This window comes from Falco punctatus (assembly GCF_963210335.1).
Source record: "Falco punctatus genome assembly, chromosome: 6".
NCBI classification, from domain to species: domain Eukaryota; kingdom Metazoa; phylum Chordata; class Aves; order Falconiformes; family Falconidae; genus Falco; species Falco punctatus.
The window spans coordinates 28,709,776-28,735,715 of NC_137585.1; the positions used below are offsets into that span (position 1 = coordinate 28,709,776).

Here is a 25,940-nt window from a genome sequence, read left to right on the forward strand (position 1 = left end):
GCTTCCAGACTCAGAATGGATGAGTAACTGGTGCCCTGCCGTGAGCTCTGCTGTGTCTGACTGCAGACCCAGCCTGCCTCCTGCCAGAAAGCTGATGGGTTTTCTGGATGGGACCCTACTGGAAGTCATCAGCAAAGGTGCTTAGAGCTGAGCCACTGGTGGCATTTGAAGGGGGAAGAAGGAAGGCTGTGGTCCTGTGAGCCACAGGCAGCTTCCTACAGAGGCCAGCTGTGTGCTCCCCTCCTATGATTTCACTGTCCCGTGGCTCTGAGTAGCCTTGGCAAGCTCCACGGGCTGCAGGGTGCCTGGATAGCACTGGCTGGAGGCCGTTGCTTTCCTCCTTCCCCCGTCCTGTGGCATGGCTGCTGGGAGCTATTGGTACGATTGGGATGCATAGAAAAGGATGCCACCGGCATGCAATTATTCCTCTAAAGGGTTTCCCGGGGTCAAAGCACGTATGTTGCACAGGTTTCGAGCCAAGGGGCAGCAGTGGACCATGGCTTGAATGACCTGCAAGGAACACCTGGAGACCTTGTGGCTGCACATTGTGCCCAGGGCTTTGCCAGGGGTCCAAGCAGGCCATCCAGCCGTGTTGATGAGGCCAAGAGTACAGCCAGCAGGTCACTGGGCCCCAGTGCAGCCCAGCAGATAGCTGCTGTAGTGGCGGAGCCATCTTCTGCACCCCGCGGCTGTGTGCAGTCTGTGCTAGACAGTATGCCCCTGTGCATTCGGAACTGTGGCTTTCCCATGGGAACAGCCACAGAGGCATGCTGTGGGAGAATAAACTAATGTCTGTAGTGAAAGGCGGTGGCATGGAAGACCCTGTGTCTGTCTGGTGTTTCCCATCAGGGCACTGGAGTGGCAGATCGTGGATTCAGTGGGACCCATCTCTTGCCACATGCATGTGGGCCGGGATCATCTTTCATAACCTGGGCTCATACCTCAGGTCATTGCTCCTGAAGCTGATAAATGGGATCAGAAATCTGGGAAAGCCCCTAGGAATTACCAAGATCACTCAGGGAACGATTGAAAGAGCCTTGATTTCTAGGACACGCCACTCATCTCCTGACTGACCAGCCATTGCCCTTGGTTGTTTTTCATCTTCCAGCACTCTCTCCAAGTGTTGCCACGCCACGGTGGCCCTGCTGTACCCCTTCACCTGGCAGCACACCTACATCCCCGTGCTGCCCCCTTCCATGATCGACATCGTGTGCTCGCCCACCCCCTTCCTCATCGGCCTGCTCTCCAGCTCCCTGCCGCGCCTGAAGGAGCTGCCGGTGGAGGAGGTGAGCCCCGCAGCCACACCGCGGCCTTGCTCTCCGTTGCTTCCAGCGGGCTGAGTTGTCTCCTGTCGCAGAAAGGCTGCTCTTGAGACTCTGCTTTGGCAGCCGGTAGCGTGAAGGAGTCGAGCTCTCGTCCTCTGGCTCCTGCAAGCGTGGGGTGAGGGAGGAAGCAGGTGTCCCCCAGGGAGGCAGAGGGCTGCGCTCTGCCTTGGCCGCAGCTTGGGAAGACGGGGGGCTGGGATCTCCCACCGTGGGGCTGCTGTGGTTAGGAGATGATTTTATTAAAATTTCTGTTAGTTTCTGCACAGTGCTGCCTAGGGGCAGAGCACAAGGTCTGCTAGGCTTGAAATACGATTGCTACAAATAGCTGCCCCTTTAATTAGCACAGGCGCCTAAGGAAAGGGATACATAATTAAGAGTGGGATTCACGGTGCACAAAGGTGAACACAGCAAGGCTGAACGAGGCTGGGGAGGCATCTCCCTCCCTGCCCACCCAGGGGACAGTGGTGCAGCGCACAGGGAGAAAAGATGGAGCTCTGACCCTGACCGGGCCTCGGAGCAGAGGCTCCTGCTGTCCCGGCTGTTCTGCGGTCCGTGGCGATGGTGTCACAGAGCCGCAACCAGGGCTCCGCTCTTGGCTCATGCTGGGCGCCTCCTCCAGCTGCAGGGGTGGGTCGGTGGAGCAGGGGCAGGGCTGAAGCTTTTCTTCCAGGGCAGTTACAGATTAAGGTGAACTCCGACGATGGAAATAACAACGTTCCCTTTTTATTCTTGTTCTTCCACTCTTAGGTCCTCGTCGTTGACCTTGTAAATAACCGGTTTCTGAGACAGGTGAGCAGGGCTATTGCCTATCCTTCATCTTCTCCCCCTTTTTTACACCACACCTTACTTCCCTCTGTTTGCTGACCTGCCTGGCTGGATGGATTGCTTACTCCCCGCGCAAACCGAGGCAGGATTTGTGGCTGGCAGCATTATAAGGGTCACTGTGTACTTATATAATATGGGCATCCCAAACCACAGCTGTTAAAGACCAAATCATTGTCCGTTATCTCTCATTTTCATTTCATGCTCATTATCATTTGAGCACAGTGGGTCCTTAAGTGGCATCCTGCAAGGCTGAGGGCAGAGCTGGAAAGCCTCAGCTCAGCGCTGTCTGCTGGGGAGCAGCGCAGGCTCTGCCAGCCTGTGTCTGTCAGTCACATCTCCTATCGCATACCCAGCCCTGATGGCAAAGGGAGCCTTGATGATTTCTTCAAATCATTCCTGCCCAGTGAGCCTGTGGTTCCTCACTCCTTGCACTGGGTGGGTCACAAGTAGGAAGCTGGTACACAGGAGTCTGTGTGTTGCTCTGCAGACAAGATTGCTTGCGGATTTTTACCTCGCTTTGTTGTGGAGAGAAACAATGGGATATTAAAGGGAAGAGGATAGATGAGTGAACATACTCCTGGCTCAGGAAGCTATTTTTGCCCCAGAGCTCTTTGGCAGATTGCTGAGCAACACTGGCTGCATTGGTCCTGCCGTCCCTCAGGTCCCATGGATAGGATGGGACAAGTGCACCTCCTGCTGCAGGAAGTGGTGTGTGGGTGAAGGCCACTCCTTCAGTGCGGTTCTTGCTTGTCAGCTGCCTTAGCTGCAGTGATACGCTTCACCTTGCACCTCTTTTTTGGAGGTTTAAGCTAAATCATGCTGTCTCAGCTGGGGCTGGTTGGAGCTCGAACACAGCCACCAGCAGTTCCTTGGCTTTGTTGCTCTGTGGGAACTTGTTATGCCTCCATAACGCAATCGTGCCTGAGAAGAGCTGAGCAGGGGTTGTGCTCACCTGACTGCATGCCAGCATTGTTCAGAGATGTAGTCTCTGAGGTGTTGCGAATGCTCCCAGGCAGATGGTAGGGCCACGGATGAGCCTTGCCCGGTAGCCTCTCAGGTCAAACACCTGAAATTCTTCCAGAATAGGGGAATATTTGGGAAAAAGACACCCCCATTCTCCGTCCTCTCGTGCTTCTTCACAGTCCTGCACTGGGAGGTGCTGGGAACATGCCAAGCATATTACGCCTTCTCCCTCTCCCTCTTCCTCTCCTCACAGTTTATTTTTAGCGCTCCCCCTGCCGTGCTGGGGACAGGATAGGAGCTGGTGAGGAGAAGGGCAGGGGCCAGCCATCTCCCGGCCCCAGGCCCTGAGGAGGTGGATCTGTCTTACAGATGGAAGATGAGGACTCCATCCTGCCCCGCAAGCTGCAGGCTGCCCTAGAACACATTTTGGAACAGAGGAATGAGCTGGCGAGTGACAAGGAGGAGGGCCCTGTCAATGGCAAGCAGGGTAAAGCACGGTGCCTTTCAGTTTCAAACCTTTTCCTGCACCTTTTTCAAAGTCTTTTCCTGCCCCTTTTTCTCCTGTCGCTTCTTAGGGGAGGGTTAGGCTTGTATTGAATTTAACACCACAGAAATAGGAGGTAGGTCAGGATTTTGGTGGAAGCTGTATTAAATATTCCATTGCACCGGGGTCAGTTCTCTTTGGGTGAAGAGAAACAGTACTTTATCCCTTCCTGGCTCTGTCCATCCTTCCCTTACGGCTGCAGGGAACACCTGTCCTCCTTTCAAGGGGAACCCACAGGCACCTCTCTGCTGCTGCCACTGTGAGAGATGCAGGCTCCTCCTGGGGACAGTCCACTGGCAGAGCTGCAGGCTCGGAGGTGGCCGTGTGGCTCACAGGTGACAGGGCTGAGACAGCTCTTTGTGGGGCAGTATGAGCATCTCTTGGTTGGAGGGGAGCCTGAAGAATGTGCTAGTTTGGGCTGGGATAGGGTCAGTTATCTTCACAGTAGCTAGTATGGGGCGATGTTTGGGATTTGGGCTGAAAACGGTGTTGATAATTCAGGGGTGCTTTAGTTATGCTGAGCAGCACTCACACAGTCAAGGCCTTTTCAAGACCAGCAGACTGAGGCAGGCACAAGAACTTGGGAAGGGACACAGCTGGGACAGCTGACCCCAACTGACCAAAGGGATATTCCATATCATATGATGTCATGGCCAGCATATAAAGCTGGGGGAAGAAAAAGGAAGGGGAGGATGCTCGGAGTGATGGCATTTGTCTTCCCAAGTGACTGTTATGCGTGACGGAGCCCTGCTTTCCTGGGGATGGCTGAACACCTGCCTGTCCATGGGAAGTGGTGAATGGAATTCCTTGTTTTCCTTTGCTTGCGTGTGCAGCTTTTGCTGTATTTATTAAACTGTCTTTATTTCAACCCACGAGTTCTCTCACTTTTACTCTTTGGATACTCTCCCCCATCCCACTGGGGGGGAGTGAGCACCAAGACAAGGCTTGGTGGTTTTCAAAGTAGTAGCAGCCCAGTCCTCTTCCATGGCAAGCACTTCCTAGGATGCTGTCTCTCTTGAGCAGCTTTCTCTGCTTATGTCAGATCTGAAAAAAACCCAGGGAGTTTGTACCCAGTGCTTTTCCTAGCATGTCCTTACAGCACTATCCTCACCGCTGCCTCTTTGTTTTTTCCTTAGAGACCAGCCCTTTGAATGAGGTGGTGTCTGAGGCCTTTGTTCGTTTCTTTGTGGAGATTGTGGGCCACTACTCCCTCTTCCTGACCCCCACCGAGCGAGAGGAGCGGACCCTGCAGCGAGAGGCTTTCCGCAAGTCCGTTTCCTCCAAGAGCCTCCGACACTTCCTGGAGGTCTTCATGGAGACACAGATGTTCGGGGGCTTCATTCAGGAGCGGGAGCTGCGGAAGCAGGGAGTCAGAGGTGAGGGGCTCTGCCCGGGCTCTGCTGTTGCGGAAACTGCTGTTGCTCCTGCGAGAGCCAGGAGATGCTCACCAGCTGCCAGCCCCAGCCCCAGCCCCATGGCTAGATACTGCAGTGTCTGTGCAGGGACACTGGGAGGGACACGGTAGGGAAGTGCTAGCACAGGCTGACAGTTTGTTCTGACACCCCTGTGTGGCCTTCGGGAAGCCATCTGGGGATTTTTTTTCTCTCTGTTTCCTTATCTTCCCAAAGGGGAGCATCACCTTGGTGGTGGCACCACCAGGAAGGTGGTGAGGCGTAATGTTTGCACAGTGCCTGGGAACGGGCTGCTGAAGATCGGAGGCTTTTTGTGTGTGACCTAGTAGCTTCTTATCAAGGTTGGGGTTACAGGCACCCTTCACCACCGCAGTAAGGGACATAAGCAGTATCCTCCATGTGTGTGCCTCCTCATTCCACATTGAATTCTCATTAGGACTGTCATAGAAGGGGTACACTGCTTGAACAACATTTATTCTTGCAGTCCCTCGTGTCCCCTTCCCGTGTCTAGAGGAAGAACTGGCTGTATTGGTTATGGCTTTTTTGGCTAGTAGAAAATGTGAATGCTCGTGTCCCTCCCAGAGCTGCTTCTGTTGTTTCACTCCTGTTATCCCAAGTCCTGAGGGCTCTACAGGCAACTGAAGTTTCTCATCCCTGACTTAGCAGTTTCCTCCCAAGCACTCATAAGCAGTGGACACTCGAATAGATGGCTGATTCAAAGAGTTTTTACAGGGTGGTACATCCCATGTGATGATTCCACGGCTGATCTCACTCTCTGGACTTAGCTGTGTCTGTAGCAGAATGAACGGAGTTTTTGTCTCTCCCTGTGTGAGGTACAAAAACTCAGGCAGCCTTGCAGTGGGTTAGGGAGGAGGCAGACCAGAGCTCCTGTCCCAGATCTGGGCTCAGCTGGTAGAAGAGGTGGAGTAAGTTGTTCCCTCTGTGTGCAATAGTTTATTGGTAAGCTTGGGGCAGTACGCTTTCAGATGGGCAGTCTGACTTTTATTTATAGGGAAACAAAATAGAAGTTGTTAACTTCTTTCTTTCGGCAGGACTGTTTGAGGTACGGGCTCAGGAGTACCTGGAAACACTTCCCAGTGGGGAGCAGAGTGGAGTCAATAGGTTCCTGAAAGGCCTAGGTAAGGAACCAGCAACCCCCTTGGCTTCTCGTGAGGCTTGGGATTCTTGTTGCCTTCAGGTTTGGCAGCAGAGAAGCTGCCAAAGGGTGGCAGGGCTCTGCTGGTGACTGACCGCCGTGCTCTGAGCTGTGAGCCTGGCTGTGTATCCCTGCTCTGGCACACTGTTGGCTCTGCCCCCGATCTGCCACTGACCTGGAGGCTGATGGAGAACCAAAGATTTGGGCCATGGGCTATGTCTCCATCTTCCAAAGGAGGCAACGGAGCAGCCAGTGACTTGTGAGTGGTGGATGCATGTCCTGACGGGGGGAGTGACACAGTCTCCATTGCCTTCAGGTTTGCGTTTAGGGATCAGCAGTGGGAATTGCCCAGGAGCATCCCAAGGCTGAATCCATGTTCCGCTGTAAGGAGAGCTAGATGAGAGCTCCAGACTGAGCTTAGAAGTTCTCGCTAAGTCACTGGACGCCATGGCTAAGAGAGTTTGATCTTCTGTTCAGATCACATCCCTGGCCCTCTTGCCTCTTCTTGGCCATTTAGGAGCAGCAGTGTCTGTGGGGCTGGTGTGCCCTGCCTCTTACCCACATGTGCTTTGGCCAGGTGAGCTTAGTAATAAGTTCACCTTCCAGGGTCACTGAGCAAGTGGGCTCTGGAGGGTGTGCTGCGGGGCTGGCAGAGTCCCAGTCTGACGCTGCTTCCAGGGGGTGGGCAGAGCTACGGCCTGCTCTGCTGGCACTTGCTTCCAGCTTTGCAGGGCGGGTGGCTGTGGGTAAGGACCCAGGGCTGGCAGCAGGAGTGATTCTCTGTATAGGCTTCCTCAGCTGGTGGTGGTGAGGAATGACACTTGTTTTGCCTGTTACTGTGAGGAGTCCGTTTTCCTTTCTCTGTCTCTCCAGGTAGCAAAATGAAATTCCTCCACAAAAAGTAAGAGCAAAGCACATCATTCCACAGAAGAGAATGGCTTTACCATTTAACAGCAATAAATCAGACTATTATCAACCATTCCGATTCAGCCTGCTCCCAGGAGCCAACAGCTTTGGGGAGCTGACCACAGCCAGGACGTGCTCGCACAGACGTGTGGTGCCACAGGAAGATTTGATGGCTGCGGGGCTGCCGGGACAGGTTTCTGGATAACTACAGTACCATGCACTGGACCAAGCACTCTCTGAACTCTGCACTAGCACGTTGCAGGCATCCCAGCAGATTGGATCTCTTAGCTAGTCAATTCTTTGTTTTGTTGTATTTTTCTATTTATATTGGGTTTAGAACAATTATTAACCAATGACTCTTGCCCTGCCTCCTCTCTGCCTGATGCTGCAGGAGGACAAAGTGGGACTCCCACGGGACTGAGCCGGCAAAGCTCAGGCATGGAGGAGGGGAGGAACAGAGATGTATGGAAATAGGTCTCTGCAAAGTAAGGATGCTGCGGGCTGCAGGGATGATGTGGACTGACCAGGAGGAGCTTCCAAGCAAGGGAGAAGGGTGAGGGGGAACCACTAAACCTACTGAGGACTTGATGGGCCAGCCAGCTCCCGGGTGGCTGTGCCAGGGGGTCCTGGCACAAGAAGAGGTCTTTCCTTATGCAGTGTAATTAAAAGCAAGTGGTGTAAAAGGCAGCAGACCCTTGGTGTTTTGGGGAAGGGGACAAGCTGTGTCTGCCCACTGGCCCACCTGGTGCCAAGTGTGAGCCAGAGAGGACATTTAGAAGCTGAACTCTTGGCTTGGCCAAGCCTTTGGCTTCTCTTTAAGCCTCACAGCCTGGATGGCCTTATTCCCTAGCCTGGCCACTTGCAAGGGGAGCCCAAAGTGGAGCTCATCTGCAGGGTCTTGCCAGGGAAACCCGCTTCCTGAAAGTGGGATGTGCTCTCCCAGCTCAAGTGTTGCTGCTGGGAAGCATGGTAGGAAGTGGACAAGGGGAGAGTGCCTGCTGCTACCTTCTGTGCTGCCGGCTAGGGAGCAGGGAGGACCTTCTGCTTGCCTCTCTGTTCCAGTGGGGAGGAGAGGTGAGGAGGTGTTGGGGAGGCGCATGGAGGTTGAGAGTGGGATGAGGGCGCTTTTCCAGCTGGTGCAAAAGCTGTTCCCCTTGCACCACTTGTGAAGGCAGTCAAGAGGAGCTGGAACATCCTTGGGTCTCCTTTGCTCTTTGGAGAGGAAGCCAGAGGGTAACTCTGCTATGGCCCGAAGGGGAATCTCTTCCCCAGGGCCTGGGGGGTTGCAGGCTTAGAGCTGCATGTGGGTACCTTTGCTGTGGGCAGCCATGCTACGCTGGGCTACACAGGGCTGCCAGAGTTTTTGAAAATGGTCCGTGTGCCCCTTGTTGACGAGTATTGGGGTTCAAGGGGGCTCACCTCCACACGGTAACGTGGGTCCAGTGCTGCTCTGAAACTTTTGAATCCTGCATTTCCAAAGTTTCCTGCATCCTCTTCCTGTGCTGTGTTTAAGGACAGAGGATGTGGGTTGTGACAGGTGGTGGCAGGAGCAGGCAGCTGGGTGGGTGGAGAGATGGAGGGCTGAGTGCTTGGGGAGAGGGTGCTTCACTGAGGGGCTTGTTATGTCTTGTGACCTGCTACTATCTGGGGACCAGGTAAGCTGCACAAACGGCTCTAGATGGCCCTGCTTGTGCAGGGGTTGGCCTCAGAGGCCCCTTCCCACCTCAACCTTTCTGTGGTTCTGTGATGAGCACCATAAATACTGAAGAGCAGTAATGCCACGAGGGGTTGGGGGGAGGTAGGCAGCACTTGCAGCTCTGTGCTCCCTAACCCACGTGCAGAGACAGCTGAAGCAGTGATGGAGGGGGTCGGAGAAGCCAGCAGCATTTATCCACCCCCCTCCCCAGGGTCAGGCTCCCACAGGGGTGACCAGGTGGAGGGTATGGGGAGCTGCCCCTCGGGTGTGCTGAGCAAAATTTGGCACTACTTAAAGCCCAGTTTGTCACAGGACGCAGTGGTGGCCCACCAAAGGAAACTGCAGTGGAGTTCAAGGTGAATCAAATGCTGTGTTTAGGTTCCCTTTTTAAAAGGTGTTTTTATTTTTAATGGTAGCAAAATGAGGGTTTGCAAAGCTGGGATGCACCCACACATGCAAAGGCAGCCAGGATGCCTGCAAAGCTTTTTGGGGTGCTAAATGAAGCTGATCTTGTGGCTCGGCTCAGGCCTCCAGAAGCAGGTGTCCTACGTGGCCCCCAGCTGCCAAGCCTGTTCCTCGGGGCTCCATGTTCCCTTTCTTGAGTGACATTTTCAACAGCATGGAACTTCGCCTTCCTCAGTGGGAGCTGTGGTAAGGAGCTGGGAGGGATTCCCGGGATGCCCGATGCTCACAAGCTCCTTAGCTCAGCTTGAACTCATGTGTGAGCATGCTGAGATACTGGCAGCATTTACAGAAATACCCTAATAGCTCAAATTAAAAAGGGTGGTGAAATAGCCCCATTTATCTCATTTGGGGGTCCAAGGGGTCTCTGCCAGCACTGGGCTCTATGGCCGCTCAGTGCTTTCATTGGCAGCTCTCAGGAAAGTGGGAATCAAGCCTGCATAGCGTACAGAATCCAAGGAGGGTCTTAAAAAGCAGCAGCATGAGGAGTGCAATGAAAGAAACATGAGCAGCTGTGTCATTGAGGATTTACAATGAAAGTGGAACAGAAAGCGTTGGTCTCCAGCTGCAGGACAGCCTCTCCAGCTTTATATCAGGTGGTGTTGCCCCCGGATGAGAAGGACCCTGCGTCCCTTAGGGCTCTGGAAGTTTTGGAGGAACCCACCTGTGAAGAAATGCGTAAGACTGTCTGACTACAGATCCGTGTGCCCTCCTGTGGAGGCTGCTGACAGCAGGTGGCCAGAGAAGACTATGAATAGAGCCCGTATGCTGGGTATGCCCGATATACTATATATATGCTATAAATACCCAAAGCGTTATATTTGCCTGTACGTCCCACAGCCAGTGGTCTTCTGCACCAGAGCTGCTGTCTGTGTTTAGTAGCCTGGGATGAGTTTCTCTTCCATGACTGTGTGTGCATGGCTGTAGACAAACGTGCTAAGGCAGGAGGCCAGTTTGGGGGCAGTACGGATTTACCAAAGGGTACTGGATAACCGCGACACTCACTCTGCAAAGTCAAATGTTACAAGCCACCACCTCTGCTCCCTGCTGGTCCCTGAGTAATCGAGCAGCTTGCACATGCCGATGTGAGCAGCTCTGTGGGGCCTGTGATGCCCAGGGGAGCTGCACTTGCTGACACCCAAGCCGCTGGCTAAACCCTGAACCCTATACCCCTCCTTGGCTTCCCCATGCAGGCTGTCAGCGTCCTGCGAGAGCTCAGGGTATTGGGCAAATCCCAGCTCTTACAGGTACTTACGGGAACGTCTCGTTCACCATACAGTTGTCCATTCATCACTGATGGTGGCCCGTGCCAGCAGGACAGAGAGCCCTGTGCAGTCAAGGGACGAGACCCTGCCCTGCCAGGGTGGGTCTGATTTGGGTTTGGAGGGGTGTAGCCGCAGGGCTGTGGTCGTGGGCAGCTGCGGGGGTGGGTGTGTGCCCGGTACCAGCGGCCGAGGGGTTTGCAACCTACCTCTCTGCCTGGAGACAGCTTTAAGGTCGCAGGTGCCAGCGGGCAACTTGCAGGTGTAGAGCCCCAGGCAGCCGCTGCAGTCTGAGGGCTTCTGGCAGGGCCGGGACTGGATGCCACGGCAGGAGTGCTGTGGAGGGAGGGAGAGTGGCGGCCACTGTGCCACCGTCCAGCCTTGCCCAGCTCCTGGCCCAGGACCCCCTCCCAGTCGCAGGGGTGTCACCACTGTGCTCACACTGCTGAGAGCCCTGGCCCCAAGGAGCCCGTGCCATACGCAGCCCCAAAGAAGCACCTACTGCACAAGCTTGGGCTGCCCGAGAGCAGCCTCTCATGAAGTTGGAAGGTTTCCTTTTGGGGTGTGCATGTCCCACAGTCAGTGTGTCAGTTATTTTGGGGTGATGTGAACTGCTCAGCCCCGGGACCATGCTTGCCAGGGGCTGTTGGCTCCAGATGCTCAAGCTGACAGTGGTGTGATGTCGGGGGGTGAGTTGAGCTTAAAAGAGCCTCTTCATCTCCCCGAGCTGGGCCGGGTGGAGAGGCTCTTGTTAGAAAGCAAAGCCAAGTTGCAGAAGATTATGTGATATGATGGGATGAGCATTTGCTGGTGGATGTTTGGTTTCCATTTAAAACAGCAAAATAATGCAGTAAAACCTGCAGTAGCAGGACAAGCTACTCACCAGGCTATAGAGCAACAGCTTCATGCAAGGAGCTGGAGAAGTCGGGGCCCGAAGGAGTAGTTCCAGGAGCAGTTCATTACCACTTTTGGCAGACAGCACGCTAAGCAGCTGCCCCCCACAGCCATGACACAGCCCCTGCCCACTGCCTCTACCCTCTTGCTGCAGTGTTACCTACCCCGGCAGAGCATCACCTGGTACTTCTTGGTTAAGGCAAGCTCTGCTTGTGTCACAGACTCAGAGGTGGTTTGGGTTTGATAAATGAGAAGTTGCTTATTTGTGGGATGCAGTGCTGAGCCTGTGGAGCAGGTTTCCCACGGGCAGTGAAGGTCTGTGCCTCCCTCCAGGCAGCGCTGCGAGGAGCGGTGCCCATCGGTGCGGCAGGGGGTGTCAGGGAATGGTGCTGAGCTGGGAGATCTTCATAGCAGTGCTGCTGGGGCGGTGAACGCGAGACTGAGGGCAGGGGAGTGTTGCTGGGGCTGGAGAAGGACTGTCCCTCAGCTCTGGGGACAGTACAGGGGGACAAGTGCAGCCAGATCTGTGCTCACCTCCTGACCTGCTTGTCACCTGCATGCATGGCCATCAGCTCTGCTCTAAGCCTCACCAGGTGCTGGGTGACACTGCACCACAAGCCAAGCAGTGCTGTAAGGCCACGCTGTGACCAAGTACTTCCACACTTGGCTCATGAGGAATAGCCCAAAAGCAACTTTTCTGCCTGATGTTTGCAGGGTCATGGCACACTCGGCACCTGCTCCTGCTGCACTTAGTCCTGCCTGGTTTTTTATGTCCCCACAGTGCCACAGGGACTGTCAGGCAGTGAGGCTCTGCGTGGGGGTGCTGGGGCTCAGGTGTGCATGGGGGACCCCGTTCTGAAGCTGGAGAGCTGGCTGAGCTGCTCAGGCAGGTACCACCAATGTGAGGGCAAACAGTGGCAGCCCATGGGTCAGTGTGGGTGCAGCAGCCCTCGGCCTGGAGGGGAGGTGCCACCCCAGTCCTGCTCTGCCAGGGCCCCAGCCTTGGCTGCCTAGCATGAGCGTATGGCCAAACAGCTGCAAGCCTTTGGGTGGTGAAGCTGCTGGCAGCTCGGGTCACGGGGCTGTGCCGGGAGGATGCTCTCCTTTCTCTGCATTGCAGCAAGGCAATGCGTTTGGGGGCTGTCCTGCCTGGTTTCGCTGTCTGTGCTGCACAGACCTACCAGAGCTGCTGCTGGCTCCCTGTTACAAAAAGCACCGGGGGCTGATGACATCCTGCCCGCTCGCCCTGGAGGAACCCGCAGAGCTGTGAAGCAGAGGGAAGGGCCTGTTTCTTTGGTCCCATCCTCTTCGTTCGGCACTCTTAACGCCGTTACACACAGCCCCTCCATGCCCTGCAGGCAGGTCAGCTGAAGGGGCTCACCGAGCTGCCTGCCCCACGGTCAGGAGTGGGGGGCTGGTGTCTCCCCTCACTCCTGGTCCCCCTGCAAACCCTCCATGCAAAAGCTCATTCTTGCTGGCCGCGTTGTGCTTACCGTGTCCCCGTTGAACTTCCCGTAGCCCTTCAGGTGATGGCTCAGCCCCAGGCTCCTGCTGCGGGAGGGCTGTGGCGGGACCCTCTGGGGCTTGCTGGGGGGGTCCTGCTCACCACTGCCCAGCGGGGGCTTGGCCATGGCCTTGCTGGGGGACCTGGATCCAGGGGGGGCCTCTCCCATCACCTCCCATGCACCGGCTGGGGTGTGGCTCCTGTCTGAGCCCTTCCCAGGCAGGTTGTCCCCTCCATCTCCAGGTGGCCAAGGGTCTTCTCCAGGGCCTCCAGCTCCTGGCTGCCTCTTTGGGGTGTCGGCCTGGCCTCCCAAAGCCTCAGATGGTACCAGGGCTGAACAGAACAGCACCAGGAGGAGCGCAGCAACCAGCAGCGCCTGGACCTTCATCCTCAGGACCTGGCTTTGCTCGGGGTCCACCTGCCCAGACAAGGCTGTTGGAGGCAGGAACAGAGGCAGAAGCTGCCTATCTTCCCCGCCGCTGGATCCAGCCAAAGCCATTTTTATAGGGCAGGGACATATCCCAGGGGCACAGCCTTTTTCGCCCGCCCCTGCTGTGTCCCACCTCCCTACTTGTGAATAAACCCGGGCTGCTTGCGTGAGCCCCCATCCCCCTCCCTTGCACTCGCAAACACCCCAGCACCCTCCCACCACGGCCACCCCATCCCTGCTGATGGGTACACGTGTGCCTGCACGCAGCATCTCCCACCGCTGAGCGAAGAGTCTTTTAGCTAAATCACATTTGCAAGCAAGGTCTTAGTAAAGGGAAGGGCTGCCGGTGAATGTTTGTGCGTGGCAGGGGGAGAGGGGGTGTGTAAGATCAAAATGAGTCCCTTCAGTCTCTGAAAAGGCAGCCGTTTTATTTTCAGTTCGGTTGCCTGAGGAGGTAGCACTGATGAGATACAGCTTTGTCAGCTCTCCAGCCCACCCCTCGTACCTTCTCAGCTCTTTGCCCAGTTTTAGCCAAATCTGATGGGAAGGTGGCAGGCTCAGAGGTAAGGAGTTGCTATGAGCCTGGTGAAAGTGGTCTGGGTAGAGGAAAGACACCCAGTTAATGCCTCCATCCATTGCAGTGGGATCTCACTTCTTATTAAACAGCAGAGCCCACCCAGGTGGGCTGCACTAGAGCTGCCCTGACCAAGCTTTAGTCAGCTGATGGGTGGCCTCTGTATGAAAGGAAAGGTGAGTCTGTACTCCAGGCTTACTATCAATCAAGTTCAAAAAACAGCCAGCACCAAGACCCAACTCCACTGGAAATTAATTTTAATGAGTTTCAGTGTTTACTGAACTGTTGGTGCTGGCAGTTGCATCCTGTGCACATCACGTGCTGGGAGAGAGGAGGTGACTTTTCCTCATTGCTCCATCAGGAATGCCTTTGCTCCTTAATACTTGTCCATATTTGGCATCTTTCTTGGATGGAGAAGGGATGGCACCCTTCACCACATCACAGCTTCCCCATCAGCACCCTCTTGGCAGAAATAGTCACAGTCTGTCGTGATAGTCTATAGATAGTGATAGTCTATCGCTGTCCCCTTCCCCTCAGCCCCATTTATTAGTGGGAAGGGTCACCCCAGAGTCTTTTTCCACTGAGTCCTGTCTCTTCATCCACCAAAGGGCACATGCACGGGGCTGGAGGAGAGAAGCTTTTCATTCAAAATTGCTCTGTGTGCCTGCTGAGGAAGGGCTGACAATGCTGGCTTTGGACACAGCATTTGAGTAGGATGCTGTCATGGTTTCTAGCCAGTGGGGAGCCCTGAATTAAAACACTGGGCAGGATGGGCACCAGTCGCACCACTGCAGCCACCACCACCTCTGACTGCTCCAAGACCACATTTCCAGTGTGAAAATTGTCTGTGGTCCTGCCTGCTGTGCTGCATCCTCCTGGTGGGAGGAAGGACTCGAGGGTGTAGTGAGTTGCTAGCCCACCCCCCTGGGTGTGAGCAAAAGGAAGGCAGGAGACCAGGCAGGAGACCAGAGAGCTGATTTCTACACATCTCCTGCTATTATTTTCTGTATAGACAGCAAAGGTGTGCTAGCAAAGCACAGGTATTTTTATGCATCGCTGTTGTGTTGATGACCTTGGACACCACTGCTGGTGTGAACCTGTAAGGGAGAGGGCGGCTGTTTCACAGACACTGTACCTGAAGCCTGTGCTGGACCCTCTCTGTCCTGCTCTCCCCCTGACATCATTCTGGCATTTGTAATTGCACCGTGGGCATTCCCCTGTAGACCAAGGATGAGTTCATGTGGTCACTGGCCTTCTTACCTCTAACGTGGGAATGGCTCAGCAGCCTTGAGCCAGCAAGGATCCCTGTAAGACCCACACAGAGGTCTCTGGCCACTCACCCACTGCCATCCCCGTACTCCCCTGTCGGGCACTGATGGTCCTGCATAACACTGGAAAACCACAGGTAGAGCTGGTGTCTTCCCACCCTCAAGTGTAGTCACTCAGGGGCTGGAAGATATCTAGAAGGGGTGCCTCTGGCAGATGAGTTACACAACAGAAGAGTGAGAACCTGGTTTCCATAGCTAAGCTGGCTACATTAGCTAATTTTCAAAAGGCTGTGGACCAGACTTAATCTGCATAAAATTATCTAAGTGTAGACATCCTTGCCAATGAAGATGCTGGAGGGGTTAAAGGCAGAGGCATAACCGTGCAGCGTTAGCCTGGAGAGGGACAAGGAAGGTCTGCCTCTGCTCCTGTCTTTGCTGTGTACTCACTGTGAAATTCGCAGAATCACTTGAGCTACATGGCTGCCCTGTCCACCTCTAAAGAAGGGCTGTGCTTCCCCTCCTCCCTCAAAACAATATCCTTAGCTTGAGCTTCTGCAATGGTACCAGGAGACATCTTGTTCCAGAGGGAAAGGAAGGTGTGACTAAACATTCTGGTCCTAGCACGCAGTGCTCTGTTAGGATCGCATCCCTGCCAGTGCTCCTCTCCAGCCAGCCACTTGCGGGAAGTTTTCTTTGCAAAATGCTCAGCGGTTTTCCAGGTGGTCAGTAATGGAGGTGAGGTGAGGGGGGCTTGCTGACTTTTGCTTCAGACTTGACATTCTGGGCTGAGGGTGAAGGAAGCCCCAGTTTCAGCGGGAGGCATGTGGAACAAGGGGCAGTCATCTTTTAAAGGCCACCAGCTGGCCCCTGGTTACCCCTTTCTGATTAGATTTGCCTGCTTTCTCCAGGGGCATTGCACTTCAGAGCAAGAAAGGGCAGCTCTTGCTGTCTGGCTTGGGAAGACTGATGAGGTTGTCCTACACTGTTACGTGCCTGCCAGCTGCACCTAGCCACAGGTTATGGTCCATTGAACCTCTTGGATGGAAACCAGGAGTAAGCAGCAAGAGAGGATGTTGCTGCTGGGCCCACCTAAAGAGACATGGTCCTGAAGATCTAGGAGTTGATGACAGAGGAGCTACCATGATACTAGACAGCAGTGACACAAGGTGGAGAAAGGGAAAATTCCCTCAACAGAAAATCTGGAAGGACTGAAGGTTCAGGGAAGCAGGTCTGAAAGACCAGAAACCAGCTTTTCTTTATAAAGAAGTTCCCTAGGTTGGGGCCTCCTTCTGTGAAGATTTACTTAAGACCAAAACCTTAGATGAGGGAGTGAGATACACTACCAACAAGCAGCAGACAGAAGAACCAAGCTGAGGTTGCTGTAACCCACCAAATTAAAAAAAAGAAAAAGAAAAAAAAAAAGAGGAAACAACAGCAGACAAACATAAATGTGAACAGTGCAATACAAGTTATCACCAAATGCCTTCCACTGACACTTGACCTCCTGAAAGGTAGCGTGCACTGAAAGTCTATCAGGTCAGCAGCCAGCTTTTGAGCTCAAAGCTCAAAACACAGGCCAGTTCCTGGAAATAGCAATGCTGGCAGTGCAAGATGGTGATCGATGAGAAAGCCATGGTGCTCTAGTCCATCTTCCATACCTTCACCTCTGGCCAGCTCCTGCTCTTGACCTGCTCCTGGCTAACACTGGAAGTGCTGATTGCAGGGGAGATGGGCTCATAGGAACGGAGAGACAAGCTAGCAGCGAGCAGACCCATCCGGACACAGGTGTCTGTGTCATGTTTAGCAAGCATCCCTGCAAGGATTCCTGCCATTAAGCTGTGGAGAGAAAGAAAGAAAGAAAGGCAGTTTTGAACACCGGGGGATCAGCTTTGCTCTCGGGAACACGGCCATTCGGCCATTCGTTTGTAAGAGCATTCATTTGCACCTAAACCAACACTTACAGAAGCAGAATATGTCACACAGGAGGAGTGAGGTTATAAGGAAAAGTTTTTGCTTTTTCTGTACTTATATTTAAATTTAGAGTAGCAAATAGTGTTATTTATTAGCATCTTATTTGTTTCTCATCTGAGAAGTTGAGGTACTTGCCCATTCCGCCACATTTTCTATTCTTCCCAGTTTTCCAGGTGAGGCAGGAGAAAAGAAAGGAGTCTAAAAAGGGAATAATCTATTTTTCCCTTGCTCTCTGATCATTTTGTCACTTCTCTGCTCCTTGTTGGTACCTCGTTACATTCCCTTCTGTCCCCAGAGGGGTGGGTGGGAAGAGAGTTAAAGTTTCCATATGTATGTGAAAGGAGCAACAGACACAGCTGGAATGAGAAATCCAAAGCTGAAATGAGGTTGCAGATTCAGATTTTAGTAAACTTTTGCTGTGGCTTTCCATTTGAGCTTTCCCTGTAAAAACAATGTGAGTGTTTGGAACAACAGCTGTCACCCACAGGTCCTCACAAGGCACCGAAGAGGCCATCAAGAGAAGGGGATGACCTTGCCATCTGCCTGGCTTGCAGGGGAAGGCTCTGTTGAGGCATGGATACATGCAGGGTGGTGTTTGTGATTGACTGGGGACAACTGCTGTTTATTCACAGCTAAATACAGTAATGATGCTCAGAAGCTAGGAAAGGACAAAGGAGAAGTAAAAGAGGAGGGATAAGATAATATCTGAGAAGAAGGAAGGACAGGAAAGTGTGATGGCATGGAGGATTAATGAGCAAATCTACAGGGAAGGGAAAAAGACTCTTTGTGTGTGTGTGCTCTAATTACCTCAACATCTTTTTATCCATAACAAAGGCACAGACGATTATGATTCCCATAAACCATTCAATCTCTCAACAGCTCCAGAAATTTAGAGTAAATATTTGGGGGAGCATCCCCTAGCAATGCCACGTGCAGGCACGCAGTGTTATGTTGTCACAGCAGCCAGGTGTGGAGAGCAAACAGCTGCTGCTCCCTGCACACACGCAGCTCCTTGGGCAGCATCTCCAGAGCTGTAGGAGAGCCCCAGGGTCAGAGCATGGCGCGAGGTGCCCTTGATCACTGCTTCTGGGTGCACGGTGTCCCCTGAGCAGTGCTTCAAAAGCGCAAGGGTTCACGGGGGCTGAACTGTGAATGGGTTACAGCCCTGGCTTACACCCTGCTGCATAGTCCCTTGGAAGTGCCACCAGGCTGGCCTTGGGTGACTTCACCAGTTTATATGCTGAGGAGGTGACATGCATGTCAATGTAGTGTCCCGGCATTTCTGACCTGTTTTGCCACTCCTACTCTGTAGAACAGGGATTTCTGCAGCTCAGTGGAGCAGCTGGGGTTACCAGGGAGGAAACCCCTATACAAACAAGAGGACTATGAAAATTCCGATACACACCTGGGGACTCTGGGAAATGGGATTTCCAAACCCATATTACTTCAGGAATGGGAGCAGTAACGGGCCCCAAACTTTCAGATAGCTTTGGAACAAAAAACAAATGTCAAGTTTGTTCAGCTCCACCTTCAGTGGAGGTGTTTGGCAGTGGCATACTTTATCTCACCCTTGGTCTTCCCTTAAATTAAGCTTTTGAAAAGGGAAAGGAAACCCTAAAGAAGATGTTTAGTTTACACTAGCCTCTAGAAAAACTTGTCCTGCAGTAAGGGGTAGTTGTGTACTGAGCAGATGATGCAGGGAGGAGGCTGTGTCCCTGGAGGGGCTGGCAGAGGTTGGGCACATCTGCTAGAAGCAGTGAGCAAAGCTGAACTTGCCTTGGGGCAGGCTGACCCCGCCGAGGTTCCTCCCAGCCCCCATTTCTCTGCTGTTACACATACTGATCCCAACAACACTTCGGTCTTCTTTGGAGAAGACCAACTTGCAGTTGCACTCGACTCATCTCAGAGGTGATGTGGGACACAAGGAGTGCATCCTGGCGTTATGCACATTAACTAGCTGGGCAAAAAGTTATTGATTGATCCTAATTCAAATATTGAAAATGCTACAGGTTTCAAAAAAAAAAAAAAGACTTTTCATTCTGCCCAACCATAAAAGATAAAAGAATGTTGCTATGTTGAGTTATTGGTAGGTAAGAATAGCAAAACAAAGGGAAACAGTATCTGTCACATGCAGCCTTTTGGTCTAGCCCAAGGCAATGAAAGGCAATCAATTACTGTCTTGTTCAAAGCAAGAAGAAAAAAACCCTGACTACTACATATAGTTTGACAAGTTAGCAAGGAGCAGAATAAAATATTACTCTGACAGACTGAGAATTGATCAGTGGGGCTAGGAATTTCCTACCTCTACTTACAGTGTTGTGTGAACAGCCAGACAGGTTATACAGCGCTCTTCTGAAGCATGAGCTATCGCCAGAGGCAAATGCAGAACCTGATGAAATGTTTTATAGGACGGTTTTAGCTACTGAGTGTCAGTCCCACTTCCACTGGAGAAGTGTGGAAATAAAGTAGCTAGTAAGACAGCTTTGATGTAAGGTGGTTTACTTTGCTTTTAGCAGCTCAGCCTGGACTAATTCAGAACTACTAGATTGCCATGAAAGGCATGGACCTTAAAGAAAAGCAAAACTAATAATGGCAATACTGGCTTCCCAGGTGCTTAGGGGGACATTTTAAGCAAGCTTTGCAAGGAATCACCATAACCAGTCCAGGTTTGTGTCCTTAGTGTCTGTTCCTCAAGCAGCAAAAGGTCATTTGCCGTTGCAGTAGAATTTCAAAGAAATTCAGTTATGGCCCTTCCACATCTAGCTGGCGAAGGCAAAGTAGCAAGCAGTATACCTGTCGCCGGCTCCTGAGACGTTGACTATCTCTTCCCTGCTGATGTGGATGGCGGGGTAGTGGGTGGCACAGAGGCTGGCAGCAGCAGTCTGTGAGGGGAGGGGAGAGAAGTTAGTGGGAATTGCCCAAGCTGGTAAGGCCTGATGTGGCTGATGCCATCCAGACCTGCACGATGCCAAAAAAAGAAAAGGGGGGAAAAAAGGCAGTAATCTTTTTTTAACAGTTTGAAAGAGAGCAGTGATTTAAATGAAGCTTCCTGAAAATATTCATGTAAGCACATTTAAAACTAGTTGACCATAAACACTGATCAAACTAGGAGCCAGCAGTATACAGACAGACAACTTGGTTTTCTTTCGGAGCTGTGTATTCCACCCCCCAAAGATGTACATTTGCCAGCAGTGATGCCACGTTTCCCCAGGACTACTGCCATGCCACCAGAAATAGCAACGGTGCTATATGGTCCAAGAAAGAAGCAACTGAGAGCTCGCAGTTAGTTTTCTGTGCCCTTACCTGTTCATGAGCTCCTGAACAAAGCGAGATGCTCCCTCCTAGGCTCTTGCCACAAAGGAGGATGCCGTGAGCGCCGAGGGTCACCACCACACAGTGCAGGTGGGCCAGCAAAGGGCAGGCCAAGGCCACTGCAGTCTGGACAACATCCTCCAAGCTGGATGGCAGCTCTTCAGAAAGTGGGGAGGAAAAACTGTGGTATAACTGCAAGGGTCCTCAACTAGTCTTTTTGTGGGTTGGCAGCCTATTTATGAACGCTGTTACTACTATTTATGAGCACTTCTGCAATGTGGTTGATGTATATTTTTTTCTTTAAATCATGGGAAATATGGAATTCTCCAACGTTAGACTTCCATACCATACCATACCATACCATACCATACCATACCATACCATACCATACCATACCATACCATACCATACCATACCATACCATACCATACCTCTATCCTATGCTGAGGAAACCACCCCTCATGGGACTAAAGATGTGTCAGTAGAGATCAAAACCCTGTCCTGAAGCATGAGTTCCTTTTCCTAATGCTGTTGGATTTCCACCTGCATGTGGTGGAGTATTTCATTTCTGCAAAGGGTGATCCTGTTGGGACGTGTGCCCTCAGAGCATCATGCTTCAGAGATCTGTTTACAAACCAGAGATTGTTCCCATTTAGCTGATGAAGTGAGGCAAATGGGATCTCTGATTTTGGAAAAGAAGCCATCCTAGGCCTACAGTGCTATCTAATAGATCATCAGGCCAGCCTGGGCTGTACAAACCATGCAGAGATGGCTGTAAGGTGGAAGACACCAGGAGTGCTTATGAATTCCCGCTGTGTTATAACCCAATTTGCTTGAATTGGGGGCTGGAGCAGAAAATGCTCTTCTCCAGGATCTAGGTTATCTAAAAGTGTGACTGACCCTTCTGAGTATTCAATACCTGCTGGCAGAGGGTTCCCAAGGGTCCGGTTTATTGCTCTTAGCTCTTGCAGGTTGGGGGAAATGTATGTGAGCGCTTTCCAGCTGTCTGAGAGGAATGGCTTAGAGGCCTTGTTCTCATCTGTTGGCTCATAGCACACTTCAAAACAACATTGCGATTGGTTAGATAATTAATTAATTAGTGGTTCATCTCTATGTCAGAGCAAGATGCAGTGTAGAAGGCTTAGCATGATCTGCACAACTGGGCTTGTTATGCTTGTAATCTATTAGAAACTTAAATACTGTTTCCCCCATGCTTGGGACCAGGTCCCCCAAGGTTTCCTTTCCAGTGCTCAGCAACGAGACAATTGCTTCTGGCTCTGGAGTGATATAATCAGACTTCAGTTTTGTTACTCTTCTTAGCTGGTTTTGGAGCCTCTGCCAGGTTTCAAGAACACTGTCTCCTTTAGGAGTTGCTTTTTAAAATGAAGACATAAATCCAACAGGAAGCTTTGTGAAGGGTCCCCAGGACACTGGGAGGGCAGAGGGGTGTGGGGGTGTGTGGGTTTATGGGAAGCGGGATGGGAGATAAAGCCTCTCAAAAGATGCTTTAGTGCTTATTCTGAGCAGCAAACTATATTGCCGCTCGAACTGGCAGAAGCACACATATTTTGCTTGCCTTAAGATTAAAGGCAAAGGGAGCAGCTTTCCCTGGCTTTCTGGCAGCGCCCAAGGGCTGTAGCTACAGGAAATGTGATTTAGCTGCAGAATGAGAAAAACTCAAGAGAAAGCAGAAATGTTTCATCCATTTGAAACAGAGCAGCAGGGTACCCTAAGGAGGGCTGAATAACACAGCATGTCAGACAATAACTGGGCATCTCCAGCAAGCAGCAGTGGAGAGCACTCAGGGTGTTCCAAAGTATCTTGGCACAAACACTGTTAGGAGCTACGGGGCCAGGGTTGGGCGACTTCTCCTTACCTGCTAGCTGATGCTCTCTGGCTAGTTGGCAGACATACTGAATAGTGGAAAGAGGCACATTTCCATCAATGCAAACTAGGGGTGCCTGGCACAGGTTCTCCTTGAACTGGGACACCTAGTGAAAATCCAGGACACAGAGTAGAGACAGCTTGAGTCACTGCAGAGGGACAAAATGATTGCTGGTCAGACTCGAGATGTAGGAGTTTCACTTGTATTGCAGCCCTTGGGTGCAGACACGAACCTAAAAGACTGATTTCCTAAGGAAAATGGATTTTTCCATTTGCCTCATTTCCACCCCTTCTTCTCCTTCCCCTGCTTCCTGACGTTAAGAGCTGAACTCAACCAGCAGGACCCTTCCAGCAGAGAGAGATAGTTGCTGGTCCTCACTATACCACTTTGGCACCTGTGGGTCAGTCAGAGCTGTACAGGGAAAGGGAACGCTGCTGCTTAATGCCACTGTAGGATCCCCTGTGCTCTGCCTTGCTTGACTATGCTTTTGCTAGCTGTGCAGGTTATTTAGATGTCCTCTGGGCACAATGCCTCCTCAGACAGGTTGTTCATCAGAGTGTTTTACTCCTGGGTCCAACTCAATGGTGTAGGGATGGGGGACAGTGGAGCAGTAGAGTGGGGAGCTTCTGTTCCCTCCTTTGGCGCTCTGAGGCTGCATGACCGCTGCCTGAATGCCAAGGCAATGCTATAGGCACTCCTGCAGAATCCCTCCCATGTCTCTGCTAATCCTGGTGGAAAGAAGGGCTGCCAGAATGCACTTCGCAGCAGCAGACTGGTTCAGAGTTTCCACTGGCCACAGCTGTTTCGTAAAGCTCGGGAGAATTAATCTGTCATGTAATGGTTTTCTGTGCCAAGCCAAGGCTTGGGAGAGGCAGGGTGGGGATGGAAGTGGGAGCAATGACTGTGTTTTTCCCTAGGAAGGCTCCACCTCATGGGGATGCCACTGGTAAGTAAATTGCACTTAACTTCCATGTTGCTGTCAGTCATGAAGCACAGGCTTTTGTTCTGTTGATAAAAGAACTAGCAGGGAAGGAGGGTGCAGTAATGGGGCTTTCACTGAATCAGTCCTTAATCACCGCTTCCATTAGCCCTGACATTTTGAAGGTTTGGATGTGCTGAGCAGCGGTGCCTGTTGATACGACTCAGCCTGTAGACACAACAGGGATGGTGGGGATGGAACAGGAAAACTTGGTTTAACCAGTGCTCTGTTCACTTTTTTTTTTGTTTTTCCCTAAAGGGAGAAATGCAGTCCACCATTTCTGCAGGTGGACTGGATTTATTGCTGGCTTTAAGGTGCCAAAAATTACACGTTAGCTGAGACTACTTAATGAAGAGGGTACTGGTCTACATGTCAGGGATGATAGTAGTGGTGATACTGTATGAAGCAGAAACAGATAGAAGCTCCATTTGGGTCAGCAGCAATAGAGGGCTCTGGTAGCTGACCCTGCTGCTGTCTCAGTGGTCAATGTCTGGGGTTAACTTTAGGATTCCCCATGTCCCCTCTGCACACCCAGTCCCTCCTGGTACAGCTTTACCCGTTGCCTTTTGTCACACGTCCACACACCTGCTCATAAGAAAAAGTTTACAAATCAGATGGATGCATACGTATTGCTCTGTTATCTGGTGGTGGATGTCCATATCTCCCAAGCCGATGCTGAGCTCCCCAGCGCTAGTGATCACAGCACAGTAAGTGGCTGTGCTCTTCCCCTCCAGCTGAAGGACAGCGCTCATGTCCTAAAACAGGGAGGACAGTTACACACGGAGCATGCTTCGCTTCCCTGCCACGCTTGGCTCGTTCCTTCCCTGGGCCCATCTGATCAGCAGCCCAGCTTGCTGTTACCCCTTCAGCCTCCCTTCTCCCTTGAGATTAGCAACATTGCAGAGGTATCTCGGTCTACACAGTGCTGGCAGATGGCTTTTTTTTTTTTTTTTTTTTGTATTTGCAACACAACAAGGTTACAGAAAACATTTAGTAAATGAAAGTGACAGGTCTCTGCCATGCACTTCCATAGGTTGTGTCTCTGGCATAATGGAAGAGTGGTCTGCAGCCCTGCCTACTCCCGTCATCCATTGCCGTGGCTGGTGTGACCCTTCGATGGCCTACTAACATGATGGCATGCCTTGGTGGCACACCTCAGCTCGCGGTTACGTTAGCCACCTCACTGACTGCACAGCCTGATTTTGAGGGCAGCCTTGGGGCCATTTTTACAACAGTGTCACAGACATAGCTACAGGTGTCCTGTCCTTCCTCCGTGGGTCTTGTGAATGATCATCTTAGAGAACTCAGGGCATTTCTTGGAATATACATATAGATGAAGAAACGCGTCAGCCCCAGTAGTTCACAGGGAAGTCAGAGGTTTTAAGGAAAGGGTCCTCTCCAATGCTGTTGGTAATGTGTTTTGTTACAGGCAAGGATTGCATGGCAGCTGGCCACCAAGTCCATCTTCCCTTGGGAAACCACTCACTTTGATGGCACAAGCTGTGCTGTGGTGGGTAAAGGAGGAATTATAGGCATGGTGCTATGAAGCCTTTATAAATGAAAAAAAGAGTTCTTGTTCTCATCGCTTCATTTACTGAGTTGCTCAGGTAGGCAGAACTATGGACCATGTGTTCTATTTGGATGCCAGGGCCTTGAGGGCAGTAATAGGCCTTAATGGCCCTGACCAGCCCCACCTGAGGGCTCTGCCCACACCCCTGGCTTGTCTTCAGCCTTGCCTCTCCACCATGGAGGTGCCTGGTGCCCTAGGTTAGGGTTGCCCTCCTGGCTTTTTCTGCTCCTCGCTGGGGTGATGATGCTCTGCCTTGCTGCCCCTGGTGAGCTCCCACTGCCCCTGGCTCCCTGGCCTCGGTGGACAAGCTGCTGCTCCAGCCAGGTACTGCTCTGGTGCATGGGTAGGGGTGTGCAGCGATGTGGAGGACACTACTCCTCTGAACTTGGGAGGTGTCCAGCCTGAGCTCCCAGCTCCAGCTTTTCTCTGTCTTATGCTTTACCCAAACCAGACTGATTTGGGCATTGCTTTGTCTGTCCTCAGGGTCAGGGTTTCATATTTCTGGCTGTGCTTAGGCCCTAGTAGAATTTTTCATGATTTCTCCTTCAAGCACCACTCTGGAGCTGAGCTCAGACCCCACAGTTCAGGCTCCAAAGGCCACATACATCTAGCCTGTCTTCTGCAGGGTGGGTCCTTGCCTTCTAATTGCCTGTAACTAAAGGAGCACTGAATTATTCCTACTCTTAACCTGATGGAAGGTGGCTCTTATGTCTGCCAGGGTTGAGGAGATTTTCCCCTCTATGTAACGTCATTGCTTCCATGCTTCTGAGGTGCCACTACTGTGCAACGTACCATGTGGTGACAGTAGTGCAGGACGGACTCTGAATGTTCATCCTTCCCCACAGCTGATAAAAAGAGAGGAGTCTGTCCAAGACGGCTTAAGCAGTCTGAAAAGCAAATGGAAACAAAAAATATTACTAAATCCAGCAGAGCCCTGTGAACACAGTGACAGCGTGTGCAGGGTAAATGTCTGTAGGAAAGTCCTCTCCTGCAAAACTTAAT

The 25,940-nt window shown here is 52.0% G+C and overlaps 2 protein-coding genes across 8 annotated transcripts in view; one reads left to right on the forward strand and one right to left on the reverse strand.

Moving 5' to 3' along the window:
- The window catches only part of DENND2A (DENN domain containing 2A), a 60,207-nt gene extending 52,389 nt beyond the window's left edge, over nucleotides 1-7,818 (forward strand). For all 4 annotated transcript variants that reach the window (XM_080391249.1, XM_080391252.1, XM_080391250.1 and 1 more), the window contains exons 15-20: nucleotides 1,109-1,286; nucleotides 2,073-2,114; nucleotides 3,483-3,600; nucleotides 4,794-5,033; nucleotides 6,122-6,208; nucleotides 7,099-7,818. In XM_080391249.1, coding sequence (XP_080247375.1) covers nucleotides 1,109-1,286; nucleotides 2,073-2,114; nucleotides 3,483-3,600; nucleotides 4,794-5,033; nucleotides 6,122-6,208; nucleotides 7,099-7,130 — 697 coding nt within the window. In that variant the 3' untranslated portion in view covers nucleotides 7,131-7,818. The remainder of the gene's footprint in view (nucleotides 1-1,108; nucleotides 1,287-2,072; nucleotides 2,115-3,482; nucleotides 3,601-4,793; nucleotides 5,034-6,121; nucleotides 6,209-7,098) is intronic.
- A 5,972-nt stretch (nucleotides 7,819-13,790) lies between these two features.
- The window catches only part of LOC308065373 (uncharacterized protein), a 31,756-nt gene continuing 19,606 nt past the window's right edge, over nucleotides 13,791-25,940 (reverse strand). For 3 of the 4 annotated variants that reach the window (XM_080391265.1, XM_080391262.1, XM_080391264.1), the window contains 7 exons: nucleotides 25,731-25,825; nucleotides 23,995-24,123; nucleotides 22,381-22,495; nucleotides 21,424-21,561; nucleotides 20,496-20,662; nucleotides 19,986-20,074; nucleotides 13,791-17,057 (listed from right to left, as the gene is read on the reverse strand). In XM_080391265.1, the coding sequence (XP_080247391.1) occupies nucleotides 16,862-17,057; nucleotides 19,986-20,074; nucleotides 20,496-20,662; nucleotides 21,424-21,561; nucleotides 22,381-22,495; nucleotides 23,995-24,123; nucleotides 25,731-25,825 (929 nt within the window). In that variant the 3' untranslated portion in view covers nucleotides 13,791-16,861. The remainder of the gene's footprint in view (nucleotides 17,058-19,985; nucleotides 20,075-20,495; nucleotides 20,663-21,423; nucleotides 21,562-22,380; nucleotides 22,496-23,994; nucleotides 24,124-25,730; nucleotides 25,826-25,940) is intronic. The other variant, XM_080391263.1, reaches the window with a different exon arrangement.